The sequence below is a fragment of the Strongylocentrotus purpuratus genome, unplaced genomic scaffold, assembly GCF_000002235.5.
Source record: "Strongylocentrotus purpuratus isolate Spur 01 unplaced genomic scaffold, Spur_5.0 spur5_scaffold_15, whole genome shotgun sequence".
Taxonomy (NCBI): domain Eukaryota; kingdom Metazoa; phylum Echinodermata; class Echinoidea; order Camarodonta; family Strongylocentrotidae; genus Strongylocentrotus; species Strongylocentrotus purpuratus.
In genome coordinates, this window is record NW_022145600.1 from 17,304,503 (window position 1) to 17,322,425 (window position 17,923).

Consider the following 17,923-nt stretch of genomic DNA (forward strand, 5'->3'; position numbering starts at 1 on the left):
TATTCAATCTGTAAAGATAATGCACAAAAAATAACATATTTTGAGTTATCTTGTTCATACTCTGAGTCTGACATGTTCTTAATAAATGGTTTGAAATGTACAATTCTTTTTGTGACCTGGTTCTTATTTATGTTTTCCTTATATAGAAAAGAATCTACAAAAGCCTGATTAATGAATGACCCATATCCTCTAAATTGCCTAAGTGTTTGAGTGTACGTAGCAGACAATATTGCTTGTTATCAAAAACCAATTTACAAATCACCTTCAGATCTTTAACTAAATCACTAACAACTCACTCACTGACACATTACCTTAAATTCCTATACACAAAAATTGTGCTCCTAACTTCAACCTATTTTCACGTGTACATTATTTACCAAGAACTTTGACTTTTGTTTATAACTTTCCTTTTCCTTCTTGTTTTACATAATCACATCATCAACACATTATTTACATAATTATATCATTAATCCAAAGAACTTACTTCTGTGGCGGGACACAAATTAACATGCTGAAAATGAGCAAATGATGACGAGCTGACAATTCCTTCCTGTCAACGTGTTGAAATAAAAGTGAGTGACAACTGAACGTGCCGTACTAAAACCACCGTGAAAGAAATTGCTACGGTATCTTCAGAAAGAAAAATCCAAAGAAAATACGACTCTAACTGTTTGAGCTTACAAAGTAACGGGAAAAAACGGTCTCAAAATAAATACCTTTGCAACGATTGAATTTCCTTAATAATATGAAAAACAACAATTTCATACCAAAACACGTAACATTGATGGTAACTTTGCCATCAATGGTAACTACCATGGTAACAGGGCTCAACAACCAATCAAAATCAAGGTTTCCATAGTACAGGTAGTTACCTTGATGGCAAAGATACCATCCATGGTAAGTTTTATGCAACAAGCCCCAGGTAGGGCCTACACCGAAAACTGAGCTGCAACATGAGGGAGAAAAGAAGACCTTACACCTACCCTATCATTAAAAAACTTAATTGATATATGTAGGACATGGACGTAATACAGTAATATGGACAAGCACATATTACATGAAATATTTATATTTTTATTTGTGTGTGCATGTTCTTGTATGCATACTTTTTTTAGAAATACATGTAGATGCTTGTTGACCTGAAGTGAACCGACTTTTGTAATCAGCGCTTCTATGCGGTGACGTCAAATCTACCGTGGTTGTTGAATTGGGGAGCAGACAGGAGATAATCAATGTTCCTTATCTCATACTAATTGTCTAGCTCTCTAGTCATCAAGGTAGATTGCCATTAATGATAACAAAGTCACGATTCTTTTCCCTGATAAGTGTTTCAATATTAGTCTCTCCCACCCTCTCCCTTTCAAAGCCATACATGCACATCTGGTCTTATCTGAAGTCCTTTCCTCAAAAACCATAGATCACTCTTTTCTTTCTATACATGGCTTTACTTCAATCTAATTCTCTGCCTTGCTTTTATACTGTAACCCTCATTTAATTATATATCACTTTCTCTTTATCGAACTTGCTAGACCTCGTACTGTATACTTGGTTTTAGCTTCTCCAGTATATACTTTTTCATGACTCATTTCAAAATGCATACCTCTGTAAGGCCAAATTAAAAAAAAACATGTTGAGCATCCTGTTTTTTGGAAAAATAGGAAGTAGGAGGCCCTTTTTTTTCCTTTTTTTTTTTTTATATATTTTTTTAAATGGCCGCTCGTTACATTTTCCCTGTCAGTCGGGCTTTTTTTCAAGATGGCTGCCAAAATTTTTTTTTTTTTTTTTTAAAATCAGAAATAGATCCATTTTAGCAGGGTTTTTCATTTTTTTTTTCTTTAAAAAAAAAAATTCAAAAAAAAAAAAATCAAAAAATTTTAAATTTTAAATTTTAAAAATGTCAACAAAAATAGGAGGTGGCCCCCAAAAAGGAAGCGGGCTGGGACACTAAACATGTATATTTGATTGATTCATCTTTTATTTGCTAATCCATCCCCTCCCCACCCAATATGCACACTTGAATATGCAGTATGACTCCTTTCACCCCCCCCCCCCCCCAGATGACACATTGGCCTCATCAATACACACACTCACCAATGACCCCCTTCTCCTTCCATCCCACCCAAAACTCAAAGTTTAATCGTAATATGTCTCCAGTTGTCTTTCGTTTAGATGGAATACCATCTTTTACCATCTTTTACCATTTTTACCATCTTTGCCCGCCAATACACACACTTACACACTTTCACAATTATTTTTCTCTCGCTCTGTTTCATTCTCAACCTTTTACATGGTCTCTCTCTCTTTTTTTTAAAGGATCAAATACCAGCCTCATGCACCAGGCAATATACACACATCTCTACTAATAATTTTCTCCCCATCCCCCACCCTCTCTGTCTCACTCCCTAATGTAATATTCTATATATATAATATGTCTCCATTTATCTTTGTATTTAGGATGGTATACCTGCCTCCCCCACCAACACACATACACTCACACTCACCAACGATGAGGAGGCTGAGAAGGATGAGCTTCCTTACAAGGCCAACTGCTGCACGGACGTAAGTGAAGCTAATATCAGTTTTTTTAAAGAAAATGTTGAGTGTTTTTCATGCAATTTCATGTTGAAAAAGCTAACCAGATGTCATGTTGAATTTTTGATACAGTCTTAAGCTGGAAAAATTGTGGATTTTGATGTTTTGAATCATCAAATTTATTACAAATTCACTCCATCTTTCTGGAAATCAAGAAATATGAAAAACATCGGTTTGAGATATGGGTATGTTGACTACTGCAAGAACATGTGGCATCGTTTTATTAAAACCCCAAGGGGTTAACTTTTTTTCTTATATTTGAAAGATGAGAGCATTTCAGTAGCAATCTTTTTAATGAAATTCTTCCACTTTTATGTTCACCTTCTCCAGAACTGAACCTTCCAGCTTTAATTTATCCTTGAGCAACTGAACTAGGGATGTCAGTATAAGCCTAGATGTCAGCAATTTATGGACTAATTATTCAACAGATATGGATGAAGTATTAAGGCTTGCAAAACTAGGAGTTCATAATTTAGAATAATTAATTTTTCCAAATGGCATTCAGATTTACATCTTTTTCTTTTAGATCTCGCAATATTCAAGACTTTATTAAAATACATGCGCCTCTGCTGATGAAATTGGAAGCATGCACTTCACTTTTTGACAGTTTAAGGTATGATTTGAGTTTATGAAATAATTATGCAGTGTGTTATTTATATATTCTTCCTTTTCATCTTCTTCTCCCCCTCTCCTCTTCTTACTTTCTCTTCTTCTTCTTTTCTCGACTTTTCCCTCCTTTCCTTCTCCTCTTCCTCTTATGTTTTCTCTTTGCTGCTACTTCTTTTATTCTTGTTCTTCTTCTTCTTCCCCTCTCCTTCTGTCCTTCTCCTCTTCATCTTTTTCTCCTCCCCCTACTCCTTCTTCTGTCTTTTCTGCTTATTTTCTCATCTCTCCTTTTTCTCTTCTTGTTTTCCTTTCTTCTTCTTTTTTCTCCTCCTCCTCCTCCTCCTCCTCCTCCTCCTCCTCCTCCTCCTCCTCCTCCTCCCTTTCCCTCCCCCTGTCTTCTCTTCCAGTATGATCTACCTCTGGTGTTTACTGCTGGCAGGTATGATGTAAAGATGTAATTATACAGTTCATGTTAAAGGAAGTCTATCTGTTTACATCCTAGATGGTTGAACAGGTCGAAGAGCATGTTATCCATTTCTACCATGACAACCACAACACCATCCACTGGAGCTGCTACGGTTTCTTCAGTCTCCTCTATCTGGCCTACCTTATCTTCATCCTAGCCCATGATGCGTACGGTGCCATGCCTCTCTTCATCATCACCACCCTCCTCATCCTCATCATGGCCTGGCGATGGCTATGGAACCGCTTCTCGGGGGGGATGCATACCTTCCTGGTCAGCCTCTTGCAGACGATGCCACGGATATTGAAGATGGTGTTAAAAGGGTAGGGATGTCTTGAGAGATTTAACCTGCTTTTTCACTGGGTTTAATCCCAAATTATCTCGGGCTTTGTTGTCTTGGGTTAAGTATTTAATGGGCTAAAGATGGAACAAATTATTCTATTCCTGTAGATGTGGGTTGGCTCTGCCTGTCCAAGAGTCTTTTAAGATATTGATGCGCTTTAATCAGCATCACTCCTCTCACCCAGGAGATACATGTACTACAACTAAATAATGTAATTTCTTTTGACACTTAGGGCGCGTTCATGCTTGATTTTGACGGCCAGAATCAGGCATCTGTTACGCGTTTAGTTTAAAACACGGTTGCGTCTTAGCTCACTTTTGTAGAATCACCGAAAAACGGCGATCACGATCGCCGATCGTAAACTCACAAAAAGATGCATTTACAATTTTTAAACGCGTTTAAATGGGGTCAACGCACTGACCTCTAGTGGGTCTACGTAGCATGCACAGTGAAGGTTTGCGAATCCAGCTGGAAGACCAATTAAGGCCACACACGCAGAATTGCCTGGGGAGCCAGAGAAGTAAGCATGAACACTACATCGTGGAACTGCGATCACGATGAGCGTTTACGATGAGCGTTTCAGATCGCTCATTCTGCCTTCAAAATTTAAGCATGAACGCAGCCTAAGTAAGAAATCTTGTGGTGAGCATAATTAAGTATGCGCTTGATCAAAGCTAGGACAGTAATGTACATGTAAGTAATGGTTCTAATAACCCCTGGAATACAGTTTGATTTAGAATACGTAGACCACAGCCTTAGATGTCGTCTGTTTAGAGCCATAAGGGCATTAACTCTTGTCATTTTACACACCGACCATATCTTGGCACCACTGTCAACCTGTAAATGACGGAAACTGAGTGCCTGAATATACTCTTATGTCTTTTAAATGTGACTATAGATAAAATTTAAGATGGCATAAATTCTATCCTGATAGAGCATTATGTATGTCACAGATACATTCAAGAGCAGTACTTCGTATCAGTTTTATCATGGTTTTATCAATGGTATTCAAATTTCATGCAGCCAAACAGGCTATAAACCATCACTCGCCTACAAACCACACTGACATGTTGATTTTCAATTTTTTTTAAGGAGCATTTAGTTCTATGTACAAGTCCATCATTATGCTTGTGCTGAGCCTACTATGATACAAAGTAAGATTTCCACGCTGTTCGGATGTGTTTAACAGTGTTCATTGTATATTGGAGGATTTGTCAACACATTGAATGTTTCCTGCAACACCCCTCTGACATGTGTAAAATCTATTACGAGTGGAGGACAAACAGTCTGTTCACACTCAACACAGAAGCAATTCATATTATCATGTAGAATATGTATAATATTCAGGGGGCATAGCTGGTGGGAGGCAGGGGCGACCCAAGAGGGAGGGGGGACCGGGCCCCACCCCTGGTCCCCTAAAAATTAAAATATTAGTGCCCACTATTCCTCCCTCTCCCTGCTTATTCGGCCTGCTAAATATTTTCTCCGGAATTGGGTCACCGCCCTCGCCGCCGCCTGGATCTGCCCCTATAGTGGAAGAGGCGTTTGGTCATAGGGTTGGTTTCCTGTGACACACCCCTCAGACATCTTGACAATCTCTTCTATATGGAGGACAAACATAACCACTCAAGACAGAAGCCATTCATTTATCATAATGTAGAATATATGTAATATTTCAGGGGCATTTATATGAAAGTGGAGGGGGGGGGGGGGGTAACACCTCATCAAACAGTTAACTTTGCCAATTAAATCTTTTTTGGGGCTGATCTCATTTCCATTGACTAACTTGTCTGCTAACTAGGTCTAATATTCTTATTTGAAATGGCCTGTCTTTGGGGATGGTGGTGGTGGTGGTATATATATATTTTTTTTTTTTTTGGGGGGGGGGGGGATGACACTCGTATTGACCTCTTATTGACCTCTCCTTGACAATTAATAAGCTGTATTGGCTAATGCATATATTATAGTAATTTCCATATTGAACATTGAAAACTGACACCACTGTTCAAAGTGGTCAGGATACACCTGACCTCTTGAGTGTTTTAACATTGGGGTATAGCTTTCCCATGGTGTCTGATGTTGACACCGGGACATGTTTGTTTGATCAAACCAACCGCTAAATCCAAGTCATGAATACATGTATGTGCACAACATTATTCCAATTACTTATGTTGGAGAGAAAGGAAGGCTTGTATGGCAACAGAATGTTTCACTTTCACACTACATTTGATACTGTCAAGGCGATCGGACATGGAAGTTTTTTCCTCGTAAAAACATGAAAATTATGTAGCCTCCCCAAACCTGTGACCTACATAAGGTAGTTCCCATTTGCCCATGTGTTTGATGACAATATCCTTCCTGTTTGGCTAGTCGCCAGTATAGAATGAAAACAGATATCCTCACAGTAGCTTGATCGAGGCCCTCATCCTGTCCAAAAGAAAGGAAATAAAAAATGGGAGTGTATATAAATTACAATGATATTGATGATAGATGAAGTTATATAGCTCAACTGATATAGAAAAGCAATACTGTGGTATAGTGGTGATGGCTATTGATTGACTCTCAATCAAGAGGTCCTGGGGTCGATCCTTACTCAGTGCTTACATCCTTGGACAAGGTGTTTGCCCTCTTGACCCAGGGGGGTGTTTCACAAAGACTAAGATCGAAGTTGGACTTAACTATGGCAGGCCGGTCATTCCACTGTTTGCGCTCGTCATCTACTTGCATTGGTCTCTTAATAGACGTACAAATCATTTTCACAAATCTACAGAATTTACCTTTTTTGATGATTCATATTATTGAAGGAAAAAATATTATCTGAAGATCATTATGGTGAGAGCAAACAGTGGCATGAAGGGCCTGCCACAGTTAAGTCCAACTTAAGTCAATACTTTATATCAATACTATTGTGGTTTCCCTGGGTATATAAGACTCTTCATATTCATTATCAGGAAATCATCCTCTAAATTAATGCTCAAGCAACTAGCTTATATGGCAGCTTAGAACTGCAAATAGGTGGGTCTTCCAAAACAAAAACTCTGTGAACAGGCCAAGGGGTGTTGTTAAGTGCCAAGCGGAGAGTTGATCCAATGATTTCGCACAGCACAACTACAGTATATCTAAGCACCTTCTCCTAGAGTTACTTTGGTAAGTCAATTTTAGAAGGAGTTTAACTGGCAATTTGTGTAGATTATGAAAATATATGGTCTAATGTATCATTGTATTTTCCTCTGGGAAACTTTTAAAGAGATCTTTGAAATACAATAAGATACATGGATATACATATCTTTTAAAATCAATGTTAGCAAATCTTATTTGCAGATAGCAATATAATATCTTCTTAACAATTGTTTACCAAAGAAATGTTGACTAGCACCTTAAATCGACTTTTACAGTAGGTTGAACCTGAATTGTTATGAGCTAATTCCATTCAGTAATATTACAAGAAATTTCTATTTCCAGTATGGAAAATAGAACATCAATAGTAATTACAAAATTGAGTGGTACATTCATACCCAGAAGAAGTGACTGTAATTTAATGAAGTTGAACGTGATTCTGTGTGTATCTTGCGAACTTGCCAGCAAGCTGTTGCCATGGTAACGTTAAACATGGATTGCTTGCCAAGGTGTATGGTACTCTTTCATTTCCTGCCTCTTCACAAAGCCAAATGTTCAATCCCAATCAAAATGAATTAAGCTTATGGTTCAGGTAAAGTTGATACATTTTGATTTTGAAGTGATCTTTGACTGGGTCAAATGATGTAAAGTTTTGCTGTTCAGCAGGAGTGATGTTTAATTAGAGATGTATGTTCAGCTTTATCGTTGCAGCTTATAAACCTTTTTGAAGGTCCAAGGTCAGGTTGGGGCAAAATAGCCCAAGGAATAAAAGTACATGATAGGTCAGAAAAGGGGTTTAAAAAATATATGTGTGCCAATCAGAGATAATGACAACAGATCAAAAGTTTACAGATAGAGAGAGAGAGAGAGAGAGAGAGAGAGAGAGAGAGAGAGAAGGAAAGACTATGTGTGTGTGTGTGTGTGTGTGTGTGTGTGTGCTTGTGTGTTTGAGAGAGAGAGTAAAAATAAATATGTTCATCTCCATCAACCCCTCCCCTTACCCAACTGTCTGATATCTTATATAATCAGAGCGAATGGGAGGGGACCTTGCACGATACTTCACAGAGTTGCAAATATTTGTTCATTTGATTGCAACTTCAAAAAATCATAACTTTCTTATTATTAATCCAAATTTGATCAAACTTTCCCTGACTTCTTCCATATCATGATAACATCTTATTTCTAATGTAACATTTATTTTCATTGCTGACATAATATTAGATTTGTCCTTGATGAGCTTAAAGGTCATGATATTTTTTATCACATTTTTTTTCTTCTTCAGGATGGTGTATATTTCGGTTACCCTGATGCTGATCATATTGGCTGGCGTGACAGGGGTCTTTAAATCCTTAGCTCTCGAGCCTGAGCGTCTCATCTCTGTCCTTGGAATCTTCTTCATGCTCTTCTGTAGTTTTCTTCTCTCTAAATTCCCAGCAAGAGTAAGTGTACAAGGGAGTGTTTGTTTCACAAAGACTAAGATCGACTTTAAGTTGAACTTAACTATGGCAGGCCGTTCATGCCACTATTTCCTCTAGCTATTCCTGGCATTAGTTTCTCAAGGGACATACAAATCATGGTCACAAATCTACAGTAGTTATATTTTTTGATAGTTCAATATTGAAAGAAAAAAAACATTATCCAAACATCAATAATTGAGAGACCAATGTTAAGAACAACCAGTGGCATGAATGGCCTGCCATAGTTAAATCCAGCTTAAAGTCAATCTTAGTCTTTGTGAAACACTCCCAGTAGAAATAAAATTTAAGAAAAACTGCAATGACCACCCTTTCAAGACAGGATTTATTGACAGGGCTAAATTGATCACATGTCATTGTTCTTCAAAATGGCAACACAAATATTTGTCTTCTATTGCTACATTGTTTTAATAAACTGTTATGTCTTTGAAAACAAATATATGGGTAGGGACTTGGTTGAAAAAATTGGTGAAATAGAATGATTTTGAACCTTACAACATGTTACCAACTCAAGGATTTTAAAGCTTATTTTCCTTTTAAAAATCTGAGCATCAAATGCAACGTGGTCATGCGACACAAGTTGAAGCGTCATGGGAAGACAATTTTGCAGTTTCTACTTGTACATCTTGTATATTTTTAGGGCTTTGCATGGATCAAAAGTTTTTAAAACAAACCACAAAATGTGGAATGATTGTTGAAAGAGACAATTATCTTGTATTACAAAATCTGCATTATGATATATTGTTTTGAAGGCATTACAAATTGTGCATCAAAGTTAATTTAATATTATTTCAGCATTGTTCAGTATGAAAGTCAGTTTGTAAATAATCTTGCTCAATATTGCAAACTATGGAGTATTGCCATTATATTCATCAAGTATTATACAATTTTCATTACTATTTGTCAAGTGTTACATGTGAATCCATCAGTATCATTTATCAGGTATCATAGTCATCAGTTATTACAAACCGACGTTTTTTCAAGTACATTTATCATAATCAAATAGATTCATCATAATCAAGTATTAACCATTGTTTATAATATTTGGTACATTAATTGTTGATCAACCATTACACAGTTTTAATCGTCATCAAGTGAATATTTTGATTGGAAAGACATGACAGTTTTCATACTCCCCCAAGAATTGTACAAGTTTATTATCCAATATGTTATTCATCATTTCAGATAAAATGGAAGACGGTGTTTTGGGGCATCTACCTCCAACTCTTTCTTGGAATTCTCATCCTACGGACACACCCTGGTTTCGTAGCCTTTAACTGGTTGGGTAAAAACGTGGAGATATTCCTCAACTATACAACGGCTGGTGCAGAGTTTGTGTTTGGCCCCGCCCCGCTCGAACTCCACTCTTTTCTCTTTGTAGTGAGTAGAATTCTTTGGATGATAAGTCATATGACATAAATGAGAGGAGAAAACTAGATGGAAATGATTATTACACTTTGTGTATGCAAATGAAGAATAGTATTACTTTGAAATATAGAAAATGTTGTTCATATGTATCCAATTTCACTAGTTCAAACAATTAAAAAAAGAATAATCTTATTGCCAGAAAATAAATGTAGAAGAAATCCTGGAATGAAATAATAAAGATGAAAATATTATATTCTTTTCCCTATTTTACTAGTGTGAAGAAGGAAAAAAGAAAACTCACTTTCAAGAAAATAGGGAAGAAGGCTGAAGCCAGAGGTTTAGAATGGAGTTGGTTAGGTTCAGTTTTAGTTCCAAATAACTATGCTTAGGATAAATTTTTCTTAACTTTTCTAGCAGTAACAGTACAGTGCTTTGCAATCAAAAATTTTTGTGGCCCTCTAGGAAGTATATATACTTAAACATAAGGAAAGAGAGTATGAAATAATATATTTTTTATTTGTGTATATTTATATTTTACTTGCAGATTATTTTAGCCTAATCTTGGTGCAAGGTGCAATGTAAAGTAAACATACAGCAATAATTATTCATAAGTCTAATAATAACAATTACAGATAATTAGCAACTTTAAAAAATTGCCCTATAAATTACTATTAAACAAGAAATACTTCAAACTTTCCTTGAACATTTCTACGGATGGGGATTGAGGGATACTAATTGGAAAACTATTCTATTATTTTGATAGTTATACTTGAATCATTAATCAAGTAAACTCTCTGTCCCTTAGCTCGTATTTACTAATGTCGGTATTATGACACTGATGATTAATTTGAGATCTGGGGGGTGTTTCACAAAGACTAAGATCTAATTTAAGTTAAAACTAAAAAATGGCAGGCCATTTATGCCACTGGTTGCTCTCACCATTGGTCTCTTAATTATGATTTTTAGATAATAATAATAATAATACTCAGTTTTTATATAGCGGTTATTAGAATCACTAAGCGCTTCCAAACTTGGAGATTATTACCCCGGCTTTAGCTGTGCTGCCATTGCGGCGCTTTAGCATTTCAAAGAATTAATTCCTGCCAGGTACCCATTTTTTTCCTTCCATAATTAACTATCAGATCTGATTTGTGACTGATTTGTACGTCCCTTGTGGAGAAACCAATGCCAGGAATGGTTAAGAGGAACTAATGGCATGAAAGGCCTGCCCTAGTTAAGTTCAACTTAAAGTCGATCTTAGTCTTTGTGAAACACTCCCTTGGACTAATAATGTTTCTGCTTGAATTTGCAGGCTCTTCCTGTAATTATCTTCACCAGCTCTGTGTGTGGGTTGCTGTACTACATGGGCGTGATGCAGGTTATCATAAAGGCTCTGGCCTTTATCATGCATTTTACCATGGGCACCTCAGGAGCCGAGTCTTTTGCAGCTGCGTCAAACATCTTTGTGGGAATGGTAAATGATAACAATTTCACATTTTATGCTTTAAAGCCTGTCTGTACTAGTTTGGCTAGGAGGAATACCATCCAGGGTGGTCACTGGCAGGTGGCTATCTCATCAACTCAGCTCTTAATTAACATAAAAAAAGAGGATCATGGGGGACCAATGGTCACCGCTTAGGCATTATTCTGTATAGAGGGAGCAAGTAGCTATAAGTAGTATAGTGGGGCTTTAAACGTTATTACATGTACTTGATTTTCACAAAACAAAACTAAAGAGGAAAATTTCGTGTCAAACTTATAATTATGTTTTCTTGAGTAATTCGTGATGATTTTATGCAGATTTCAATCACTTTTTATTTCACATAGGGTCTATTGTTTTGTGTTGAATTTATTCTATGAGGATTTAGAGGATCCATTACATAATATACAAATAATGAATGGTTATGAGTTCAATAGTGCGAATATGTTCATGAGTTGAAAGATTAACATTCTATTCAACGAGGCGTCAGCCGAGTTGAATAGAATTAACGTTAATCTTTCAACGAATGAACATATTTGCACTATTAAACGAATGAAAAACATTCATTATTTGTTTTATACAACATCGAAGAAGACCTAATAGAACATTAATCAACAAATTATGCTTTACTCCTTATAAAGATAAATTACAGTTCGAGTCAAGCCTTCTCAATTACATGCAGATTGCCTTCGCGTCAGATACACCCAGGGATACGCGCGCGCACATGCAGCAGAGAGATACGCAGTCTGCATATAACCAAAAATGCACGGCGCATATAACCAAAAATGCACGACCGTGCAATATACCATCTATTGAATATCATGTGACCAACAATCGTCCAATCAAATGACAAGGATCCACGTAGGTGTTGTATAATTAGTAATAATAACATTACCGGTAGTTCTATTAAACACTTTGAATACTCTCCTTACTTCTTTGCATGAACCCTCATTTGCCACATGTGTCGATCGGGAAAAAACATTAGGTACCTAATGACAGGAATTCCTTTGGGCAACACAATTCCATTTTTCAGTCTTGATTAGTTCCATGACAACCCTTTAAACACCAGTATAGATTTATCTAGCACAGGAAACATTTAAATAATCTTGAAGCCCTCTGTACAGTCAAACCTGCTTTAGTGACCACCTGTATAGAAAGACCACATTTTCTGTTTCCCTCGTAAATAAATACTCACTGATTCATGTTCAAAACGCCAGGAACCTGTACATAAAGACCACCTGCCTATAAAGACCACTTTTCTTGTCTCCCTTTGGTAGTCTTCATAGACAGGTTTAACTGTATACCTATTCCATGATAAATACAGTGTGGCACTGGGAGATACCCTGTGTGGCATATAACAAGTCATAGTGAGAATATATCCATCCCAGAGGATACCATTATTACCCTGACTTTAGCTAAGTTGCATCAAGGTGCTGGAAGCAGTCCAGAGTTTCTTCCCACCAGGAGGGTTACCCTTTTCCTCACCAGGGTTGAGAGGGGCAAATTTTATGCTAAAATGTTACGCGCCAGGGTCTGAATCACCACACTCCCGTACTGTTTGCAGGGGCGGATCCAAGAATTTCTTCCAGGGGAGGGGCACACAGGGGGGCACATGGGAGGGGGGGGGGGGGTAAGAGGACATATATATAACTTTTTTGGTCCCGAAAAAATCACGACTCAGCCAGCCGCTGCCGCTAAATAAGCGGCGGGGGGTAAGAGCACTTTTTTTGGGGGGGGGGGCGCCAGGAGGGCATGTGCCCTCTGTGCCCCCCCCCCTGGATCCGCTTCTGGTTTGGGGTCTGTGTATGTTTCATAGACATTCTACAATATTCAAAGTCAACTAAAAAGGTCTGTGGAACATTGTGGAGGTTAATCAAGTGTGAAAAGTGCTAACATCTTCCCAATGAACATACATGCATTTATATATATATATATATATATATATATATATATATATTTTAGAGATTATCCTGTTGTAACCGGTGGGCATAAGCTTAAGTATGGCTCTTTTTAACGCAATTCTCCAATATATATATTTATATATGTTGAATTCTTGCCCCACAGACCACAGCACCCCTGGCCATCAAACCCTATCTGAATGACATGACAAACTCTGAGCTCTTCTCCATGATGACCGGAGGATTCGCCACCATCGCTGGTAACATGCTGGCAGTCTACATCAGCTTCGGGATCAACGCAGCCCATCTCCTCTCCGCATCCATCATCTCGGCTCCAGCAGCGCTGGCCATCGCCAAGATGGTCTACCCTGAGACGAGAAGACCCAAAACGGCTCGAGTGTTCAACGTGGAGACAGAGAAAGTGTAAGTTGCCATTGAATTTTTTTCTATTGAAGGAAGGGGCAAGATTCTCCTGGTTTTAGAGGCCTTTCCTATTTCATTTAGTGTACATCTCAAGAGAAATTGAATATTGATATAGATCAAATGCTTCTGAGATCCAACGTAATGGGCAGACACCTGGCACATCTGTATGACTGCAAGGTCATAATAAATGACATCATCGTTGATTTTATACATCTTACAGCATCATTTGAAGTAAAACAAAAAAGAGTCACTTAGTCACTGGTCATTAATTAGCAGGACATTTTGCGTGTACTGTTAACGATTGAACAATAGAATTACTGCCCTTTACGTACATTTGCATGCAGAAGCAACTTATAGGCCTCCCGAGAAACAATAGGTTTATTCATTAGTCATTAGTTTAATTAGTTATATTGTTTTGAATTTAGGGTTAGGGTTAGGGTCAGGGTAATATACCAGTTTTTTATGATGTCCGGTTAATGTACCATTTAGGGTTATATAAAGATGTCCTGTTAAAGGTAAAGACCAGTTTTGGAAACGCCCCCCTATCATAAAATGAAATGGAAGTTGTTATTACCAATCATGTGAAAGAATATGTTTTGACTAATATGTGGTCATACAAATTTTGCCGAGAAATCGCCAACTAATTGATATATTTGGTAAATTTATTATATCTATTTGAACCTGATAGATATAACGCACGTGTCGCGCACATGTGCGTAGTCTCATATACATCTTTATGTGTACAGTGCTTGTAACTTCCCAAGACTGGGCAAAATTTCTTATCATTTTGATGATTCCAGAACCTTGCAGTACACACCAATACTTATATGCTAGATGATCAACCTTTTCTGATCGATTCCACAACGTTTCTTTCACAATGCAATCACATGACCATAACTGGTCTTTATCTTTAATACAACATGTAGGGTTATATGTGTACATTTATATATTCATCTGTCCTTTTTTTTCATGCAGCCCTGAGAGAAACTGTTTGGAGGCATTCTTCAATGGAGCTGCTGATGGCCTGAAAATCTGTGCCTACATCATCTGCAATATCCTGGCCGTTATTTCCTTCTTGGCTTTCCTCAATGCTGTCCTCAAATGGCTAGGAAACATGGCCGGTGTAGAGAACTTTAGCTTTCAGGTAAACCTAGCTATTCAAGAGTCCAAGGGGGGTGTTTCACAAAGACTAAGATCGACTTTAAGTTGGACTTCACTATGGCAGGCTGTTCATGCCACTGGTTGCTCTCACTATTGGTCTCTCAGTTAGGATCTTCAGAAAATAATTTTTCCTTCAATAATGAACTATAAAAATATGCAAATTCTGTAGATTTATGACCACTATTTATACTTCTCTTCAGAAACCAATGCCAGGAATGGTTGAGGGGAATTATTGGCATGAATGGCTTGCCATAGTTAAGTCCAACTTAAAGTCGATCTTAGTCTTTGTGAAAAAAACCCTCTGCTATCCTAGAAACCAAGGACAAATCTGGAAAGTAACTTCCTTAACTTTCCACTCTGGGTAAAATGAGTATGGTAAGACCAGTCACCCAAAGATTTTTACTTTTTTGAAGCACTTCATGATCATTTTGAAGCGCAATTTTGTTAGGGCTTTAATATTGCACCATATCACAGACACTGATAACATGTAGCGCCATGCATCTCAGATTTGTAAAACTGGAAACATTGTTAAACAATGCCTTTAAACAACTCCATTACATGATCAAAATTGGCACTTTTCATTTCTCCAGCTGATCTGTCGGTACCTATTCTTCCCGTTGGCATGGATCCTGGGAACAACGCCTTCAGAATGTGGCATGGTGGCAGAACTACTTGGGATCAAGACCTTTCTCAATGAGTTCATAGCGTACAAGGATCTTGCTACTTATATTGAAAAGGGTGAAGTCAGTGTAAGTACTGCTTACGGTACATGAAAATTGGTAACAATCATTTTATCATCAATGTTATAAGGTAAAGTTTTCAGAGTTACACCATGAAATCCTACCGAACAAATGAAAGCCCTGAAAAAGCCTGGTAAAAATTGCTAAAAACATTCTTTACGTTTCAGTTAGTTTGCTCTTAAGGAGGGCTTGGGAACTTTGCTAAAAACGTTCTTAACGCTTTAGTTAGTATGCTCCGATTGTCTGAAGGAAAATGACCTATTCAAATGCATCATGCTTTTAAAATATTATTCTTATTCAAATAGTTAGTAGACCAATTTTGTCTCGCCTGCGTAGCAAAAAGCGAGACATAGGCGCCGCTTTTCCGGTGACGGCGACGGCGGAAATGTCAACATCAAAAACTTAACCTAAGGTTAAAGTTGTGGCATGAACATCAAGATTTTCAAAATGCTTCTTCTTCGTTATTTTTCAACCGATTTTGATTCTGATTTTCTCATATGATAGGGCTAGGAGGGGGATTTAAAACTTCTACACAGAATCGTGAAATTCATTATCTATGCTAATTTATTCAAATTTATTCGAAATCACAAAAAAGTGCTTCTTCTCCTTCATTTCTCGACCAATTTTGATTTGGTTTGCTTTATCTGGTAGAGCTAACTTTGGTACACCAAAATTCTACACAGAATTAAAATTGTTCTCCATTAATTAATTATGTTAATTTATGCAAATTTATTCCAAAATAACAAAAATTGCTTCTTTTCCCTCATATCTTGACCAATTTTGATTTGGTTTGCCTTATCTGGTAGAGCTAAATTTGGAACACTAAACTTCTTCACAGAATTTTGAGATTTTGCTCCATTGATTATTTATGCAAATGAAATTAAATTATGTCCCTTCCAGGGCTTCAAACTTTTATTTTTTGACCAGTTCAAAAGTGTACCACATAAAATTTACGATATTTGTTGTTGCGAGATGCGGATGAGCGCTACCTCATTGACGTTCTGGTTTATCATATTGATAAACTGCCGAGAGCGTTTCCCTTGTTTCTAAACAAATTTGATAGGATTTGCAAGATAAAAATAGGTGTTTGATTTTCTAGTTTTTCTTTACACAAGTTCTTATGAAGGGATATTACTTTTGGTAACTTAAAATGATCTGAAAGTTGTCTTGAAATAAAAGACTCATTAATATGAAAAAGTTGCTTGGCATAAACATGCATAATTTTCCTAATCTCTGGTTTGATATCATCATGTCCAGCACTTTTATTTGCTTTAAAACTTTGAACAATCTCGGCAATATCTCCCTCGGTAATAGGTTTCAAGATTTAGTATAGTTACCTTGTAAAAAACAATTGAAGTCATTTATAGAAGAACATTGATTGCCTAGTGAGGCTCCAATAGAAACAAAATTTACAAACGAGGAAAACCGGAAATCGTTGTGCATGATGGGATCAGGATATTTGACTCCGTACTTTGGTCTGATGAAAATAGGCTCTCATTATTTACATTGCTCTGCTCTCTTTCAGCCTAGGACTCAGGTGATAGCGACCTATGCACTGTGTGGTTTCACAAACCTGGGTAGCCTTGGTATCATGTTAGGTGCAATGGTACCGCTCATCCCTCATAGGGTAGCAGACATCTCTCAGATGGTTGTCAGAGCACTCATCGCTGGCAGCTTAGCATGTTTGCTTACTTCATGTGTTGCAGGTAAAAGCTTCTACTTACATTGTTTCATAAAAATACCAACAATTCCCAATTCATTAATCGGATCTTTCGGAAAACAGAGAAAAAATGCGGAAATAATTTCAAGTCTCAAATGAATTTGAAACGATTTCAAATTATCAATTCGGAGACTGGTTTGAAAAAACTACAACCACAACTTAATTTTATGATTTGTTCACTTTGGGTGGAATGAGGGATCCTCCACACAGCCCCTCAGTCCCCTGGCACCTAAATGGGAAGTCCACCCTGGTATTAAATATGTTTTAATAGAAGCAGACAAATGAGAGGAACAGGCAAGTGAAAGTTTGAGCAAATTCTAATAAACAGTAAGAAAGTCGTGAATTATTGAAGTTGCAAATTATTGAAATTGCGATCTATTACACACAAATTGGCAACATTGTGACGAGCTCCTCCTCAATTTGCTCTGTATAGAAAATTTCATTAACATTAATTTTTGTCGTTATTGATGTCGGAATGGATCTCTTTCCATACAGGGGTTGTATAGAAACTTATTTGCAATAATTTAATTTAGGGTG

The 17,923-nt window shown here is 37.2% G+C and overlaps 1 protein-coding gene across 1 annotated transcript in view; it reads left to right on the forward strand.

The window, feature by feature from the left end:
* The window catches only part of LOC580019 (solute carrier family 28 member 3), a 41,862-nt gene that overhangs the window by 20,341 nt on the left and 3,598 nt on the right, over nt 1-17,923 (forward strand). Inside the window, exons 2-10 of the mRNA XM_003724985.3 lie at nt 2,455-2,559; nt 3,701-3,984; nt 8,404-8,560; nt 9,782-9,976; nt 11,277-11,438; nt 13,509-13,765; nt 14,741-14,909; nt 15,517-15,675; nt 17,192-17,372. Coding sequence (XP_003725033.2) covers nt 2,455-2,559; nt 3,701-3,984; nt 8,404-8,560; nt 9,782-9,976; nt 11,277-11,438; nt 13,509-13,765; nt 14,741-14,909; nt 15,517-15,675; nt 17,192-17,372 — 1,669 coding nt within the window. The remainder of the gene's footprint in view (nt 1-2,454; nt 2,560-3,700; nt 3,985-8,403; nt 8,561-9,781; nt 9,977-11,276; nt 11,439-13,508; nt 13,766-14,740; nt 14,910-15,516; nt 15,676-17,191; nt 17,373-17,923) is intronic.